The sequence below is a fragment of the Mycteria americana genome, chromosome 6, assembly GCF_035582795.1.
Source record: "Mycteria americana isolate JAX WOST 10 ecotype Jacksonville Zoo and Gardens chromosome 6, USCA_MyAme_1.0, whole genome shotgun sequence".
Classification (NCBI taxonomy): domain Eukaryota; kingdom Metazoa; phylum Chordata; class Aves; order Ciconiiformes; family Ciconiidae; genus Mycteria; species Mycteria americana.
In genome coordinates, this window is record NC_134370.1 from 62240215 (window position 1) to 62257905 (window position 17691).

Below are 17691 nucleotides of genomic sequence, written 5' to 3' on the forward strand. Positions count from 1 at the left end.
AAGCAGATGCTTGGCTTGGAAACCATGTTTGACTGGCAGCAGAATCCCATCTTTTATTACTTCTTGTGCTGCCTTTGCTTTTAAAAGAAGAAAAAAAAGTAGTAGAAGCAGGACACTTGCAATATTTCTTATATAAACTGACAGCAAGCCACAGAAATCCGTTAGAATCAAACCTATGTATCCATTAATGGTGTGTCCCTACTAAAGACTCCTTTCAATTAACCTTCCAGCACTGAGCGGCTGGCCCTGATTTAGCTCCCTGATATTCTTGGTGTACTTATAGGACCTTCCTTTTGCTCAGGTGCTGGCATCTATTATGCTTCCCTTGGTCCTTTTTGAGCCAGCTAGAAGAATCAGATTTCTGATGTCTCTTTGTCTCTCTAAGAAGTCTCTGTCTGTCTTTTTTGTGTCCTCTGTTTTGCCGCTTTTCTGCCAGCTTTTCCTGCAGGATCTCTCAGGGCTGTGGGCAGAGAGATGGTAAAGGCTGGATGGCAATGGGACATGTGGCCCTCTGACAGCTTTCGTCCTTGTGTGAACCTTTATCAGATAGGTGCAAACTGCAGAGCAAATAGATGGTCCTGTGGGCAAGCAATGGGACAGGATTTTGTGGGTTTGCTTTTGCCTTGCTTTCCGAGTTTCAGAGCCCAGGTCGCTGATGTGCCTGAATCCTTGTGCTTCCCTGTCTTGTTATATGGTTGTAAAAAGCTTTTCTGGCCAAATGCTCCTCAGGAGGAGGGAATGGTGAAAGGGCTTATATTTTTTTCTTTTTCCCTTGCTCCAGGGCTGCGGGGGATGCGGGCTGAGCTGTGCAAAGTCAGTCATTGTAGCAGTAACAGCCTGGCACTACCTGCCCACCAGGCTGACTGCTCGTCAGGCAGCAGCGTCCCCGCTAGAGTCTGATTTGCCTTTGTTTCTCTCGGCAAAGAGCTGTACTTACTGCATAAGGAAATGAGTTCTCAGAAAAATACCGATGTGGGAAAAACCCTGAATTGCACATTCTTTTCCTGATGTTTTGACATAAAAATACCGCACTGGTTTTAGACTAGCAATCTGGAAACCAGTAATTCGTGGGTGACTGCTGTGGTCCTGCATGCCAGGAGAACTGAAAAGGGGCACAGTGCCCGTAGTCCCAGCCGCTTAGGGCTGTACTGCAGCATCTGGGTAACGTGTTGGCCCTCACTCGGTTAACAAGGAGCAGAGGACATCGTACGAGCCCACAGGCTTTGCTGCATTTGTGCAGAGGTAATTTTTTACCATGCCTCTTGTTTCTTTCCTCCCAGCAGTCAAATCCTTTCCTAGGGCACCTTCTAGCTGTTGCAGTTTGCCAGCAGGGTGATTGCTGTCCATTCTCGGTTTTGCGAGGATGCCAAGTGCACCTGAAAATTTGAGGATAGTTTTAGAGGAGCATGGCAGGGAGATGCTTGGTGGGTGCCCAGGGCCCTTGGCAGGCCCGAGGGAGGAGGACTGCAGGAAGAGATGCCTCTCAGGGGAGCTTTGCTAGAGGAGGAGCAGCACAGCACCTGGCCACTGTGGAAGAAAATCCTATAGAAACTGCAACAAGGCAATGGAAAGTTGTGGGTAACACTACAAAGCCCCCAGCATTTTCTGCATTCTGCTTTGTCCAGGTATGAACTGGAGTCTTTGGAGGAGTTTATTGTTGGTGGGTGACATAACTAGTTTGAATTCAGCCTTTTTAAAGCCAGGAACATGCTACTTTTATGCTCCGTGGCTGCTGTTCTCTTTCTTCCTCCCCAGTAGCTTCGCAACATATTGAGCATGGGCGGGAGCAGTCCTGGCTTTGCCCAGAGGACTCCCTGAGCCCCTGCTCTTGGCAGTGCACCATCCCCCTCTGAAAGCTGCTCTTGCACAGGTTCATCCTCTCATCTGCCAGTGTCCTTCCTCCATCCAGGCATGTTGTGAACAGCCTCAGGTAGGGAGGCAGAGCGGTACAAGAGAGAGTTCCGTGCCCCAGTACCGCGCCTCCATCCCGGTGCCTGATGAACTGGGTAGACGCTTCTGGTTGCATGGGATGGGGCTGGTGAGAATGCAGTCATGGCGTTGGCATCCAACCCTGGGCCTGAGCCTTGCCAGAGGACAGCCCAGCCCTGGGGGTGCTGGAGCCAGGGGATGTGTAGGACTGGCTGTGCAAGAGGGCCTGGGGGGGTGAGAGCCAGGCAGGCAGCAGGGAAGCCCTGCCAGAGCTGTCCGGCCACTGTTTGATGTGATTTAGGGTGTTAATAAGAGCAGCGGGCAGCACTGCATCCCGCCGAGTGCCTGCTCACTGCCACCGAGCTGGTCATTTGATAGCTCCTCGGTGCTCCTCAAAGGTATAAAGCGGAGCGATGCCGGATTATATGTACCCGCTGCCCTTGGCGAGCACCAGGGAGATATGGTCCTCGCCCTCCCACCTCCGGCCTGCTGGCACCCATCGCCATGGCAACGGGCAGAAAAGCCATCTGCATGGAAACGGTGAGGGACATCCGTACCCTTGCGGCAACCGGCAGGGAGCCCTGGCCCGTGCCGCTGGGCTGAACCCACATCCTGTGGGATCTTGCGGCATCGGCACCGACTCCACAGTGGGACACCCCTCCTGAAACACTGGCATCGCCCCCGTCACAGAGCCAGTGTGCGCTCTTGTGTCTCTGGCCATGAAGGATGGTTTTCATTGCTGCTGCCCTATTTTTTGGGGGCTGGTCCCGAGGTCAGGGTAAGGTCCAGATTAGCTGTGCTGATACCTGCGGCCGTGTAGGTAGGTCATTGGTTCAGCCCTGACTGGTGAGTCCTTAATGCTAGTAAAATCCGCCTTTGTAAGGGAGAAGGGGCAGCTGGCAGCCAAAGTCTCCTGTAACATAGGGCAGACAAATGTGTTGACAGTGCGATTGTGCAGTGCAGGCCGTCTGGCTTCGGGCAGCAAAGTCCTAGTTAATCTCTCCTCGTCCTGCCTCCTACCCCTTAAACCCCCAGACAATGGCTCTGCCCACGCCGGCTTCTTCCCCAGAGAGGGCTCAGATTTGAAGGAGACGTCGGTGCCAACCCACTGGCTCTGATAAGGGCTGAGGCGAGCAGCTCTGCCGCACGGGTGCTTGAGACCCAGCAGGGTTTGTCCCAGTTTTACACTGTCCCTTTGGTGAGAGCGCTGCTGCTCTTGGCTGCAGGATCACTAGGAAGGGGCTCTCCCCAGACGGCTGCACTGCTTCTCTTGCAGGGATTTCAGTAAACAGAGCTGGTTTTACAACCATGTCCAAGGGCAGATCGTTTCGGAGCATCTCCCAGGGCTGGAGCAGGCTGCTTCCCGGCTGTTGGCATTACAGAGAAGCCCAGAGGGCTGGCCCGTCTAAAGCCATTTGCATTCCTTGGTCGGTTTGACCCTAGCAGCTCAGGAAATTGATAATTTACTTCTGTGGATTTGGCAGGAACAAAATGAAAGGCAGCATCCAGGTCTTGGGAAGGTGCTGCATGAGAACCATGGCTGGCAATTAGGAGAGCAAGTTGTTTGCCTGCAGGCTGCTGCATGAAGAGATGAGAGTCCTATTTCACCACCTCATCTTGGGACCTGCTGAAGGGGCTGGAGATGAGTGGCTGGGGCATGAAGTATGTGTCTTTCTTCTGCCTGGGGCCCCAAGTTTTATTTGTTACCTGGAGTCTTGTGTGTAGTGGGAAGCCTGGCCTGCACCTGCACAGAGGAGCAGGCAGAGGGAGAAGGGGCCAAAAGCTGGAGTCTTTAGCAATGTGGCTAGGAGGTATGGAGGACGTCAATCCCAGCCACTCCAGCTTAAGAGTTTGGCTTTGCAAAATGAATCATTAAGTGGTGAAGCACAGAGGAGGGATTTCAGAGCCAGCTTGGAAGGGGAAGGAGGGTTCTGAGGATTGTCATTGCTGCTTGGAGAGGCTTTGGAGCAGTTTCTAAATACAGCTTTTTGTGCCTTCTTTAAAATGATGAAGTGAAAGCCCCAAAGAGCTGGTCATGCTGGCAGGGAGGGCTCCCGAGCAAGGCCACCCTGTGCTTCTGATGTGGAGGTCTGGCTGGGAGAACAGCAAAGGGGAGTGCATTTAGCCCGATCCTGAAGCACACCTGCTGTGGGAGAGCCCTTCCCTGCATCCTTCTCCTAGTCTGTGCTGACTCTTGGACCACCAGCTGGGAGATTTTAGTCTTAGAAAAGGGGGTTTTTTTAGTGTTGTATTTTCCTGCATTTTTGCCTCTGTGTTCTCTTTCCCGACCCACCTTTTCGTTAAGCATTCAGCCCCTTGCACCCAACCCTTTCTGCCTTCCACGTCCTTTCTCTAGAAGAACAAGCTGTGAAGCTGCTCCTGGGAGCAGCTATCCCAAGTATCGGCTGTTAGGGCTCTGTAGCTGCAGAGAGGTTTGGGTCCAGGTCCTGGATCTGTGCACAGCCTCCGACTCTGAGTAGATGGTGGGTGTAGGAAGAGAGTTATGAACTCCAGAGAAAGTGGACCCTGCCAAGTGGCACTAGCTCAGGGGGAGCTTGGAGAGCACAGCAGAGGAGGCATGAGTGGTTTCAAAAAAAGGGACGAGCATCGAGGCTTGGCTCCCTTATGCACCTCCCCAAGAGGATCCCACAGCCCCGCTTCACCATCAGCACAGGAACTTGGACGCTATTAAGCAGTTCATTAGTAAAACCTCTGAGCAGTTCCCGCTGCCATTGAGTACCCATTAATGCCTCTTGAGGGGAGAGGAGAACATTGGAAAAGCACAAGAACAATCTGAGGGTCCTTGATCTCTTTTTGGTCTGAGCGGTCATGGGCTGAGGTTGGAGGGGCAGCTGAGAGGGGAAGAGGGGCTGAGCAGGGACGCCAGGCATGAAAGCAGCACCGTGATTATCTGCTGAAATCTGAGTGCAAAAACATAACCTGACTTGAACTGTTACTTCTCAAAGGCTCCCAAGGGGTGCTTTAGGGTCATAAACACCTACTCACTGACCTGCTTTGTGCACATCCCAAGCCAGGTATTCCCACACCGGAGGGAAAGCCAGAAAAACCTGTGCAGATGTCCCTAACAGCTGCAGCTGGGCTGCGGTAAACCACCCCTGCTGCTACAGTTTATTAGCACTGCAGGGTCTGTCCCCTTCTCCTTGCTTGCTTGTGTGTACAGTCAGCTGTTAAAGGACACTGACATCACTTAATTAATGGTTTAATTGAATCTTGCAAAGGGATCGAAATTGGCTGCCTGACTCTTGTCACTGAAATGCTCACATAAGAAATAGTAAATCACCAATTCATCAGATAAAGCTGCAGCTCTAGGTAGAAAGTCCTTGTTGCTGGGGATAGGGAAATAATTCCTCTTTGCAGAATAATATACTATTAGGGAGAAGGCTTGGGGCTATTTTTCCAAGCCACTGGGTGCCATCCCTGTCCAAGGGAAGGGTAACTGAGTTAGACTGACTCTGCAAGGTGATATGGCACTCATTAAGAGGTACAAAGACCTGAGGTAGCATTTCATCTCTAAGTCTGTTTTGTGTTTCATCCCCTATGCAATGGAGAAAGGTCCAGGTGGTATTTTAAAACAGAGGGCAAAACCTCAGAAAGACCAGGGTTTAACCAGGATGAAGATTTGTGGTCAGGAGCAGCTTCTGAGCTTGTTTCCCGGAAAAAGGCTTCTTTGAGAGCAGGGAATCAAAAGTTAGGAGGGAGAGAAAAATGTCCCAAAGCAATGGGGAAGCCCAAAGGGAGCAGATGTGACCCTAATGAGGGTGCTAATGCTGGGGCTGTGCTACTGACAAGTGAAATAGTTGCTGCTCAGGAGGAATGTGAGCCAGTAAAAACCAGTATTCCACCCAGGCACCAAGAAAAGCAATTAGAACTGGTAGACACCAGTGGCTGACTAAAACCAGGCCCTTAATTAATAGTTTCATCTGAAGGGTAAGGAAATCATTAAGTACTGTTGGTGTGTATTAATTCCCTACAAGACGAACAACGATAAGAAAGTTTTAAGACTTCTTTCACCATACAGCGTGTGCAGTAAGGAGCAACTGAGCCCTTGCACAAGGTGGGCGAGCTTGCTTTGTGTAGCTGTGCTCTCCCACTTCACTGACGGCTGCCCCAGAGGCCTGGGATGTGCTGCAGGATAAACAGCTCAGACTGAGCGTTTAGTTAGGACATGGCTTTGGGGGTGCTCTGCCAGGGCAGGAGGGAAGGTGGGTGGAAAATGTGACTTCTGCACAACTGAAGCATTGTGCTGGAGAGCTCAGGGAGGGTATGGGGAGCTGGGGGTTTGGAAGACAAACAAATATTGCACGATACTGTACAGATCCAGCCACTGAACCATGGAAAAGAGTGTCAGCCTCTTCTGTCCACGTCGGAGAGTTCTATATACATGTCAATTAGAGGAAGAAATAGGGTTAGGTACCAGAACTAGGCAGGGCAGACAGCAAGAAAAAACTTGCAACTGTATAAGCAGTGGCAGTGTATTGGTAGACTTCATAACATGTTCACAAATGCTCAGAAACCAAGAGCGTTAAGGAGTGGCCTTTACAAAGGGCACAGCCTTGATTCTAAGTCTGCATAAGACAAAGCATTATTCTTGTTGCTTTCTGACTCTTGAGTCATCCACCTACTCTTCCTTGAATTTTGGAAAGACCACAGATCTCTTCCCAATCTTATTTTTCAATTTGTTCTATCACCTTTATCTGATGTGGGCACTTCTGTGTTGATGCACGAGCAGCTTGTGGTAGAGAACGGTAGTGTTTGGTTTTCTCAGTGTGTTAGTACATCGCTGACAAGCCTGCAGCGCAGACTGCTGCTCCTCCTTTCTCGGGGCTGGTCACTGTGCTTGGCACAGAAGCCAGTCCAGCCTTGCTGTAAGGCACATCAGTGTTCACACATGCCTTCCCCAGCTAGCTGCCTGGATACTCGGAGAGTTCATCTTTGCCATTTATAGCTGACCCGGTATCTTCTCCTTAAAAAGAGGAATATGAAGTCACTAGAAGCTCAGCCATATTTCTGGAGCACGGGGGGAGCTCTTCTAGCATGCCAAACACCTATGGAAGAACCCCTCTTCCTTGCTGTCAAATCTGTGACAGCTTGAGGAATTTCCCTTTAAGATAACCTACCCTCTATTCAAATTCAGTTGGAGTAAGGTAGGGGATTCATCTGAATCTTGTTTTCTTCCCTTCTATCAAATGCAACTCAACAGGCTCTTCTAAGCAGACTGATTTCTTTCAAAACCTGCCGTATGCCATTCAGCCCCATGAAGGAGGTTCACTGCCTTGTTGCCATGGTACCCTTTCTGGAAAGAGGAAGAAAATAGTTAATTATGCTATTTGAGAAACTAAGGAGGAACGACAGAAAGAGAAATAATAGAAAGGAAGATTCTGGGTTTGTGATAGAACTGCTGGCTGCACCAAAATACACTCTGTTTACAGGTGAAATACTTGCCCAGTGTATGCTGTATACAGCCAGGGCTTCTCTGGCTGCGTGGATTTCAAGGAGGTGCCCTTTGCTAGGCAGTGTGCCTCTGCCATCCAGGAAATCAATCCTGTAGTCAGTTACTGCTGTTACCTTCCCTGGTTAATGCTCCAGAGAGCCTCAGACATATTTTCTTGGCAGAAGTTCTCTCTGGATGCAGCTGGGACAGCAACAATACATCACAGACCCATAAAAAGCTCATGCTGCCCATGGATATAGAGGTACAGTTCAAGACTTAAGTGTTTTAAATCTCCTTGGCAGAATTTCCATTGTTCCTTAGGCCTACTAACCCCCTGCTTGCTTTCCCCAGGATCCCAGAAAATCCAGTTCGTGGTGCACAAGGCAGGACCAAAGAGACCGCGAGCATCAAAACTGGCAAGATCCCAGCCCCTTTAGGACTGGCATTTTCTATTTGCCAATAGCACTGTCAGGCCAGCTACAGCTTGGGCAAAACAAAGCACCGCAACAGATCTTTGCCAATAATGGAGCCAGACTACAGCGCTCCATGCTGTGCGAACAGGGAGAGTTGCCTCTCGCATGGCACGCCGAGATCTGCAAGCCAGGGGGAAGGGGAAGAGTTACCCCATGCCTTGTTTCCAAACATGTGCAGTGAGAGAAAGAAGGAAGGAAGATGTGACCCCATGCAGTTGTTTACTACAGATGACTAGAAGGAGATCGAGACTTCAAGCTCCCCTTCCACCTAACAAGGGCAATAATAGCACAGTGGGCTAGACAAGAGCCACATACGGTGGTAAGAGGAAGAGAGCAGTTGAGAGGCAATAATAATCCAACATACTTCTGGGAACACAGCAGGAATGGCTGTCAAAAGACCAACATTTTAATCAACAAACTTTGTACACAAGAGGCTTCCCATTAAGGGAGTACACGTATTCCTGCTTTTACCACCAGCTTCTACCACCTGGGCTTTTAAGGCCCAGGATGGTCTCTCTTCTCCAAGCTTTCCTCAACAAGTATTTCCAGGGAGGGTGGCTTTCCAGAATCTGTCACAGGAGCAACATTCAGCCCAGTCCCTGTTGGATGAAATGATGTTGAAAGCTGTGTGTCTCTTCAGCTCCCCTCTCACATTCGCCTGGCTTTCCGTGGGCGGCAGCCGTTGTGTGGAACTGGGGTGTTGTCGGTGATGGAGATGACCTCCAAACCTCCCATAGTCAAACCCTTGATGGCAGCCTGGAAGAACAAGACAGCAGATGACATGCTGTTATCAACACACTGAACAGCAGAGAAAGGAAAGAGCTCAGGGGAAAATAGTTTGGTCCCCCATCTGAAAATCAACTTGTTCCAATGATTCTACTTTGTAATTATCTTATAAAAATAAGTAATTCGTATCAGAAAACCCAGCTTAAACCTGTCTGCTCCAGTCCTTTCATCAGCATTCCCATCAATTTTCCTACTTTAGTTAGAAGAAGTCCCAAATACAGCTTTTATTCTCCCTCCAAAGTGATATTACTCTAAAATTCTAATGATTCTAAAATTTCATTACTAGGCACTTGAGTGATGAATTCTTTACATCTCCTTCAGAAAAAACAAGTTAATAGGTATAGTCATGAGACAAGCCTGAATTTAAAAAACCTGGATGATGCCTGAGAAAGAAAAATATGAAAAGAAACTCTGACACCTACTTTGCGTCCTGGTCCCAGTCCTTTCACCATGACTCGTACATGCAATACACCCTTCCCACGTGCCTTCTGCGAAAACAACAACTGGTTAGTGTTCTCTTTGATATGACTACTGCTGCTCTGGCTCCCCTGGAGTCTTTCATTCCCTTTTGACCCAGTATCATAGTATTATTTAAGTAAAAATAAAGAGTAGGTAGTAACGGATACAGAAGACAAATATGGGGATTATTGCACAAAGACACTAGGAGAAAAGGAGGCCTGGATACAGCCATGGCAGTTTCAGGAGAACTTCTGTGCTAGCTTAGAGAAAGCTTTAAGATCAAACTGATCTTAAAGAGAAAGCTTTAAGATCAAACTATCTGTGAAATAGATAGTTTGAGAAAGCTTTAAGATCAAACTATCTGTGACCTAAAGCTGGGGCAGAAAATTACATATCCATGGATACGTGACTGAACTGGCAAGGGACTAACATGGACTAATTCAAAGCTGTGTTCCCTTCTCTAATGCAGCGACTTCTCTCCTGTGATCAGTGGATTCCTTCTAGAGGGTAAATGAGAAAAGCAGGCAAGCTTTGTATTGCTGTGCAGGAGTCCACATCTTCAGTGCAAAAATTCTAGGGGCTCGCAAATTGAAAATGAAAAACACCTGCTGTAAAGCATAGCCGTGCTGCCATCACGTGGATGGCGCTCTGGGTCTCTCGCTTTCTGTGTTCTGGTGCAATTAATGTACTAACAACTTTGACAGTGACAGAATAAATCTGGCCAAGCACAGCTATGCAGCTATTATGAGGCTCCAATGAGCACAGATTAATAGTGAAAGATGTTCTTAAATTCCTTTGAGGCAACCACAATAAGCTGTTGGCCAGCAGTGGCACCAAACACCTCTGACATGAAAGGCTGGAGCGAGTTCCACCTAATTTAGGATGAGGCTTTTCAGTTTAACCTTGCCTCATTCTGCTGTAATGAGGACCGTGACACAGCCAGCCTCATCTTTTCCTGCCACCTGGACACCCACATGGTTTTTTAGAAACAATTACAGTAAACTGTATGCAGCTGGAAACTACATGTGCAAGGACATCACCTTCTCTGACTGGAACTGCTGGCAGCAGCTCAGTTCTCCTGTGGCAGAGATCAAATATAAAACATTCAGCCAGTAATTACAGTAGCTTCTCAGTCCCCTACAGTGCAAAAATTGAACTGCTGCTGATTCAGGGGCTACATTTCCAAAATGGCTGAGAGATGTTCACTTAGAAAAAAAAGGAGCTATGCAAAGTGGAGCTAGAAAAGGATAGGCTCCAAGTTACATTTCCCAAGTTACATTTCACCCTCTGGGCATTTCTAACTGCTGTTTCAAACACGCTTTGTCTGTGTGAAGGTGTGCAGTGTGTCAGATGAAGCTAGGGAAACTCAGCAAACAGCAGTGTGCTGCTTGAGCGCTAAGGAACAGAGCTCTGGACTGCTGCCTGTGAGCAATGCATGTACTCAGGCAGTGGGGGGAGGCAGTCAGTGCTCCCCTCTGAGAGGGCAAGAATCATCAGTGCAGACTCACCACTGCTGCTGCCATGGCTGCGGTCTGTGCTGCGATGGCAGTTCCCTTCTTGGCATTCTGGAAGCCTTCTGTGCCACAGGATGTACGGGCAAACGGCCTGTTGTCAAAGCTGACCACTTGGATGTGGGTGCTACAGAAGGAGAGGGGCAAAAGAAAGAAGCAAGCTAAACCAAAGCTTTATTTTCCAGTTTCTTCTCGCTCACCTTACTGGCACGGCTCGCCACAGGATCCCTGTGTCCCTTCTCCAAGCCACCTTAACTCAGCACTCCCTTTCGAGGTATCCCACTTACACGAACCCCCTGCAGAAACCGCCCAGCAGTGACCTTCTGGTCACTTGAGAGAATCTGAGTGAGCTGGCAAAACCTTTCTGAATAAGGTATACTTTATCCAGGTACACCTCAGATACCGCTTAGCCCTTTCAGACTCACCTCTCACTGTGAGCATTTTACCTCTTCCATTTCTTAAGAAAATGCACAAAACATTTCTAGAACTTGAAAGAGCTTTAAGAAACAGTAAAATACCACACTAGGGATCACTAATGAAACACAACCATCTCTCGTGGAGAATATGAGAATTTTTTCAACAGCTGTACAGCAATAGTGCTAGAGCAGAGGGCTGGAAGTAACCTGCCATTAAAGCCATCAGCATCTAATTATTTGTATGAGAATGTGGTCAAAACATGTAACAGCAATCTTTTTGCTGTTAAAGACACTATAAGGACAGTTATGCTTCCTGAACGGCAGTGAGGTATGAATTCAGTATTATTATCTTCCCAGTCATGAACACCACTCCCCTGGCTTTTTTCCTTTGAGCCTTTTGATCAAAACAATGACTGGCCAAAGCCCGGGTATGTTATAAGCTTTTATTTTGCATGAGAGCAGGAATGGAGCAGCTCATTTGCTTACTTGTTGTACGTAGCTTTGATGTGAGCTATTGGGATCTCTTCATAGATCTTTCCATCCCATCTCATGGAGTTCCTCTGCAGGATTAACGGGCTGAGGAGCAAAACAGGAGTTATCAGGCACTCACACTTTAAATTTTGCAAAGTTTTATTTCATATTGGGAAAGAAAGAAGGGATCAAGTCTCCAAAAGACACAAGCTGCGTTTGTGATTGAGTCAAACCACTTCCTTTCCTTCCTCGGCTGAAAAACCACCGGAGGCGATAAAACCTCCCAGCAAGACGCAAATAGCAGAGCCCTCCCGGCGCGGCCTGTCCGTCTCACCTCAGGTCGGTCGCGCTCTGGTCCTCCACCTCCTTCGCGGCCGCCGCCTCCGCGAGGTCCTGCAGCCGCAGGGGGCCGGTGTGTAGGCCGCGGCACAGGGTGGCAGTACGGCCCCTGCGGGAAAGAAACGGCAGCCGGCGGTGAGGGTGCCGGCGGTGAGGGTGCCGGCACCTCCCCCGGGCGCTGGCTGGGGGGGGGAGCCCAACAGGGCCTCCCGTGCCGGCCGCCATCGCTGGGCGGGAGGGCCCCGGCGGTCAGCCCCGAGCGAGGATGGCCCGGCACGGTCTTCCCCCCTCAGCGCGGCCCGCTCCCGCCGCCGCCGCTCACCCCCAGGCCGCTCCGAGCAGCCGTTGCCAGGTGACCGCCAGCGCCGCGCTCATGGCGGCTCCCGTAGCGCTCCCGGAGAGGTCGCCGCAAGGCACGATGGGAGCGAGGAGGAAAGATGGTGGCGCGCACCGCGGGGCATTGTGGGCCGCGCGGCGGCGTAATGGCGGCGCCCATGAAGCGAGCGGCGGGTTGGGGTCGGTGGTTTTGTACCGCTGCCGCGCCTCGGCCGTGGCGGCTCTTCGGGGCGATGTGCCTGCTGCGGCTGCCCCGCATCACGCAACCCCTCGAGAAGGAAGAGGAAGAGATGGCGGCCCTCATGGAGCAGGTAGAGCGGGGCGCTGGGGGGCTTGCTGACAGGAAAATGGCTGCCTCAGGCCTGGAGTGGAGAGCACCTCTAGGGCTGGCAGTCGCGGCCAGTCCCCGGTAGCGCCTAAGGCGCTACCGGGGACTGGCCGCGACTGCCAGCCCCGGGGGTGCTAGCCTGGGGGCTGAGAGGAGCTGTGGGCGCCTTGGGTGTCGTCACTCCCCGCCACGAAGTGATGCTGGGTACTCCGTGTGCGATTTGCTGTCTGCACCGGCTATCGTGGGTCTTGGTGGTGCTCCCGTGGTCTTCCTCGATGCCGTTGGTGTCCTTGATAGAGGCTCTTGCTGTGAGCAGGGAAGTTCTGCTCGAGCTCAGGGAAACTCACTTGCATTTACTGAGGTAGAAATAATTCTGCTTGCTAAGTTCAGACCGTAGCGCTGGTGCCTTAGCGATTTCTGCATTGCCCTTCTAGATAGAGCTGGAGAAAAGCCACTATTCAGATCATGAAGTCCGCAAGCTGGAGGAGGAGGAGCAGCTCAGGAGGAGGAAGGAGAGCGCATATGATGATGACGACGAAGCACCCGGCAAAACGGTCATCATGGCTCAAGACCTGGAGGACAAGTGGGAACAGAAGTTACTGGGATTTGAAGCTGCTCCGCGGATAACAGGTACAGGCTGAAGTTTATGGTGGGTGAAAACACCCTGATTATCTGTGAAACACATCTGAGTGCAATTCAGTGGAGGGGAGGCATTTGCTGAGCCATTTTTGTTTTAAAGAGGGTCTTGGCTCCATAGCAGCACCGTTAGCACATGAGGAATTAACTGGCTGACAAGGGAACCAGTGTTCCCATGCTGCAAAGTGCATGTTCACACAACGTTATCAGAGCAAAGCGGTGAAAATGGATGTCGTTTCCAGACAAGAGAAACTTTGGGTTGCTTGATTCCCGAGCTTGCCTAGTGCTCTTGTTGATTTTTGTTAAGCTGGAGATCCAGGCTGCTTGCTGTAAATTCCCTTTGCAAATGAAACAGGTAGATTGTAGTCTAGCAGTGGGTTCCAGCTGAATCCTGCATTGGCTTCTAAAGTGACTGAGAGCATTTCTATCTAGATTTTGGTCTTGTTCTGTGTATCCATGCTTATGTATTATTGCTGGAAGGGTGTCAGATGTAGAGGGGTGATGAATCAAGGGGATCAGACCACTGCTGCCAGGAGACTTTGTTTCCAGTGTGTGTTGGTTTTTGGCAGATGCTGATAAAAACAACAATCGAACATCGTTGAACAGGAAGCTGGACAGTAACCTAATGCTTCTGGTGAAACAGAAAATCGGTAACCAGGAGCTGTGGCTCCTGCCTCAAGTGGAATGGCAGCCTGGAGAGACGCTGCGAAGCACAGCTGAACGAGCCATGGCTACGTTTTTGGGTGTGTAGTTTGCTGTGTACCTGGCCCTCCCTTCTCTTTGTCCCTGTGGTTTTCTTCCAGTGCCCTATCTGAGGGATATTTGCCATCTGCTGTAGGGAAATTGCCTCCCATCTGCTGGGAAAAGGCATTTCATGGCAGAGGGATGGAGCTCAATGGGGTGGGCTTTCTGGGAAGAGCCATGATCGTGGGTAATTGTCTCTGTAACTGCGTACCGTCGCAGAACAACTGCAGCGTGTGGGGGGCTGACTGGGCTGTCAGACTGCGAGTTGGGATCTCTGGCTGCCAGCAGCTGCGGTGCTGGATCTGGCCCTTGCAGTCTGATGCTGGAGTGTCTCCAGACACCCCCTGAATGGTGTAGGCTTGCTCCAGGTGTACTGCTTCTCCTTTCCCTCCTTGTAGCCCTGTAGCAGGTTTTGTGGCAGATGAGTGATGGCAAACCCACATGTCCCTGCTTTTCACTGTGGGTTGGCAAAGCTTGATACCGTCTCCCTCGCTCTGAGGGGACTCGCTGGACTCCAGGACAAGTTGTTTTTTCATGGGGAAACATTTCAATTGGCAGTATTTCTCCTAAGAAGAGGGAACAGTCAGTCTGAACCAGATACAAGGAGTGGCTTGTGCTACCTTTTTGTTACTACAGGAGAGCAGTTACTGTTGCTCTGTGTTCTTATGTCTTGTTTTCTGTTTTCTTCCTCTTGCGTTGCTGGGGTCTTACAGGAGATCACATTCAAGCCAAAATCCTGGGGAATGCGCCATATGGGATTTACAAGTATAAATTCCCCAGGGCCATCAGGACTGAGGATAATGTGGGAGCCAAAGTATTCTTCTTCAAAGCCTTCCTCCAAAGCAGTGATTTGTCCCAGGCAGAGCTGAAGGAAGACTACCTGTGGGTCACAAAGGATGAGCTGGGAGATTACTTGAAGTCAGAATACCTGAAAAAAGTCAATCGATTCCTTCTGGACTTATAAATGATAGGCTGTGCTCCAGCAGATGGGGAAGATGTGGGACATGGCTCCAGGGAGGAGAACAGCTGCTGCTTTGCATGGTCTGTCTGTATGGGATGTTAACTCGGGCTCTGGAGGATAATTTGCCTTTGCCTTATTTCCCAGTTCTCTTCACCGGGCCTGTACTAAATAAATATTAAAACTTGGAAGTGAAGCTCTCCTCAGGGAGTTTTTTGCTCTTGTTGAATCCTCCTCCACGTCTTCTGGAAGTGCATGTTGTGATCTTTTCCTCTCCCAGGTGTGTGATTCCCTGGGGCTGCCGCAGCCGGGAGGCTTGCTTTCCTCACCAGACTCCTGTCATAGTCTAGAGCTCAAATGGTTTCTTTTAAGCAATGGCTAATGCTTGTTTCTGGCACCTGCTCTTTAGTAAGAGCAGCACTGGAGGGTTATCTGTGTGTCCAGGTGGGAACAGACCTTCCTGGACACAAGGCTGGGCAAGGTGGGTTTCTGGGGAGCTGGACGCTGGGATATTCACAATTTATTTATGTTTAATCTGTGTTGGAGCTGCCTCTGTCTTAGAGTCCATGACACATGGTGGCCATGGAGGACATGGGTGCATGAGGAATAGGCAGCAGCTTGCTCTTCAGATGAGTGCTGCTTTCCCACCCACAGTGCCCTCCTCTTGAGCCTCAAGCTGTAGCAACAGACACTGAAGGAGGGTAACATTTGAGCAGCAGCTCTCTGTCTGGGCTGAGAGGCTAATTTTTGCTGGTGGGGGAAGGCTGTTCTAGTATTGCTGCCTCCTGGGAGCAGCCTCAAAGGTGGATCTGGGGAGTTCTCGGCTCCCATTCCTGCTGCATTAGGCTAGCACTGCTAACCCAGCCCAGCCATGTCTGCTTCAGGTAGCCTGACCCCATTACCCCAATTTCTTTATTAGAAGATCTATTCTGCGCTTATATGGTGCTGTCTCACTTCTCTGGGGCTGATTCTATTTCTTGGAGGTTTTTTTCTGGTTGTAAATGTTGCTGTTTGGTAGTCAGAGTGTGGGCCCAGTGCTGGCTGGACCTTGCAGAGAATCAGCCTTCTTCAGCGGCAGAGAGAGAGGGAGGAAATAGCTGTTGTTAATCATCTGGAGAGAGTTTGGCCTCCAGAGGTGGAACTGGAGATTGCTATATATATTTTATCAATCCTTTGGGAGCTGTTGAGATGCAGGCCTCAAACTAAAGCTATCCTTAATCACTCCACAAGCCATTGGGGTGGGGGGGTAGCAGCCTTCTATTTTCTAATGCTGGGCAGTTTGGGAGCTGCAGGCTTGCCATAAATTACCAACAAAACAAAACTTGGTTTCCTGAAGCACCCTCGCAGACCTGACAAGGAGGCTGTGTCTGCAATGGAAAGCACTTGCAAAGAGGAAATAAATGCAGAGCAGAATACGTGCCTGAAAAACTGCAGATTTTTTGGCTTCTGTCTGTGGTCAGCACTGCTGAAGGGGAGACTATTGCTTTCTCCAGGACTGAAAGCTCCTGCAGAGAGGAGAGGTGAGTCCTTCCCCTCAGGCTGTGCCCCACCAGCTGGGGGGCCATGGGTGCAGTCAGCTCAGGATTAGGGTTTTCTCTACCACCCTGTTTCAGGTTGTTGCTGGCTCTGTAGCACAAAGCCCCTGAGCAGAGCTTTGTGGGCACAGGCTTAGGGCATGCCCTTTGCCAAGGTCTCTGCCCCCTTTCCCATGCCAAAGGCAGGTTTTGTGTTGCTGGAGTGAAACTTTCAAAGCATATAAAATGCTGTTTAATCAGTGCTTATTTGCTGTCAAAACCAGGAGCACAAAAGTCAAAAAAGGTTGTACTGAAATCTTGCTGATCTTCAAACCCAGGCAGTTTTTATTCTCTGACTTGCTCAAGCTACAAGTCTTTGGGCATTGTCTGTGCTGAGAGAGGTGCAGCTCCCTCCAGCAGTGGAAAGGTCAGAATCAACAGCCTCCTTCATTTTTTTTATTTTTTTCCTTGGGCTAAGGCCTTTGTTCTTACAGGTAGCAGGTGTGTGAGAAGCTTGGTCTTTTCTGGAAGCTGAAGTTGTTTTCTCATCACCTAAAACACAAATTCCTGCTCGCAGCCTTTTTTTCCCTGCAGTTGATTTTTATTTAAAAACCCTCAACCAGTTGCTGCAAACAATCCCAGATTCTGCAACTTGTGTGCTTTTGCTCAGTTGTTCTTCTGTGTGGCCTGTTCCCCCCGGCTCCGGCCTCGGTGAGAAGGAAGGCAGAAGGATATCATGCAGGTTTCCTAGCAGAGAGGATGATTTGTATCTTCTCATCTCCTCTCTACTCGCAGAGGTCCCACGGTAGATCTCTGAGGCTGTTATTTTACTTTGAGAACTTGATAGCTGCAGACTGTCTTTCCGCTCAGTGCAAACCTATACCTGTACTCCTTGCAGCATTGCAGAAGTCTAATCAGGCAGGCTGGTGGGATATATTTTGCTGGTAACTACTGAAAGGCACAAAGCCTTAAAAACGTTTTCAGAGAGCTTTTCTCTCTCCTGGAATAGAAGAAGCCTATTGAGTCGTGGCTGGGAGAGAGCTGCTACAGCCACGATGTGCCTCCTGTGGTCCAGCACAAAGAGCAGGGGGAGCATTTCGCTTGTGTTGAGCACAAAGCACAAAACTCCCCTTGCAAATGTGATGGAGAACCAGGTGAGTGTTTGCCTGGGTGGTGGGGGAGTCTGGAACTTGTTTGCACCCAAAGCCTGGAGGGTTTTTCTCACCTTGGCAAAGGCCTCCTCACACGAGGTCTCTCTACCAGAAGCTGAAGCTGCAGCAACTACCTGGGAAGGCACCGACTTTGCTGTGGCTCTTTAGTGCAAGGCAGTCAGATCAAT

At 49.9% G+C, this 17691-nt stretch overlaps 2 protein-coding genes across 2 annotated transcripts; one reads left to right on the forward strand and one right to left on the reverse strand.

The window, feature by feature from the left end:
- Positions 1–8238: 8238 nt before the first annotated feature.
- On the reverse strand, positions 8239–12306 carry MRPS11 (mitochondrial ribosomal protein S11). Its single transcript, XM_075506233.1, has 6 exons — positions 12159–12306; positions 11832–11945; positions 11513–11602; positions 10608–10737; positions 9063–9128; positions 8239–8610 (listed from the first exon to the last, which is right to left on the reverse strand). Exons 1-6 carry the CDS (start codon positions 12209–12211, stop codon positions 8503–8505), a joined length of 561 nt encoding a protein of 186 aa, XP_075362348.1. The 5' UTR covers positions 12212–12306; the 3' UTR covers positions 8239–8502.
- On the forward strand, positions 12267–15072 carry MRPL46 (mitochondrial ribosomal protein L46). Its single transcript, XM_075506232.1, has 4 exons — positions 12267–12483; positions 12935–13130; positions 13706–13879; positions 14594–15072. Exons 1-4 carry the CDS (start codon positions 12274–12276, stop codon positions 14842–14844), a joined length of 831 nt encoding a protein of 276 aa, XP_075362347.1. The 5' UTR covers positions 12267–12273; the 3' UTR covers positions 14845–15072.
- The last annotated feature ends 2619 nt before the right edge of the window (positions 15073–17691 follow it).

What these genes read in the sequence shown, in the direction of transcription:
- MRPS11 (XM_075506233.1), bottom strand. Translation starts at nt 12,211, where the DNA reads ATGAGCGCGGCGCTGGCGGTCACCTGGCAACGGCTGCTCGGAGCGGCC. An exon ending in CTGCTCGGAGCGGCCTGGGG is followed by an intron (nt 11,946 to 12,158) that starts GTGAGCGGCGGC and finishes TCTTTCCCGCAG; the next exon opens with GGGCCGTACTGCCACCCTGT. An exon ending in CAGCCATGGCAGCAGCAGTG is followed by an intron (nt 9,129 to 10,607) that starts GTGAGTCTGCAC and finishes TTGTTTTCGCAG; the next exon opens with AAGGCACGTGGGAAGGGTGT.
- MRPL46 (XM_075506232.1), top strand. Translation starts at nt 12,274, where the DNA reads ATGGTGGCGCGCACCGCGGGGCATTGTGGGCCGCGCGGCGGCGTAATG. An exon ending in TGGCGGCCCTCATGGAGCAG is followed by an intron (nt 12,484 to 12,934) that starts GTAGAGCGGGGC and finishes TTGCCCTTCTAG; the next exon opens with ATAGAGCTGGAGAAAAGCCA. An exon ending in AGCTGCTCCGCGGATAACAG is followed by an intron (nt 13,131 to 13,705) that starts GTACAGGCTGAA and finishes GGTTTTTGGCAG; the next exon opens with ATGCTGATAAAAACAACAAT.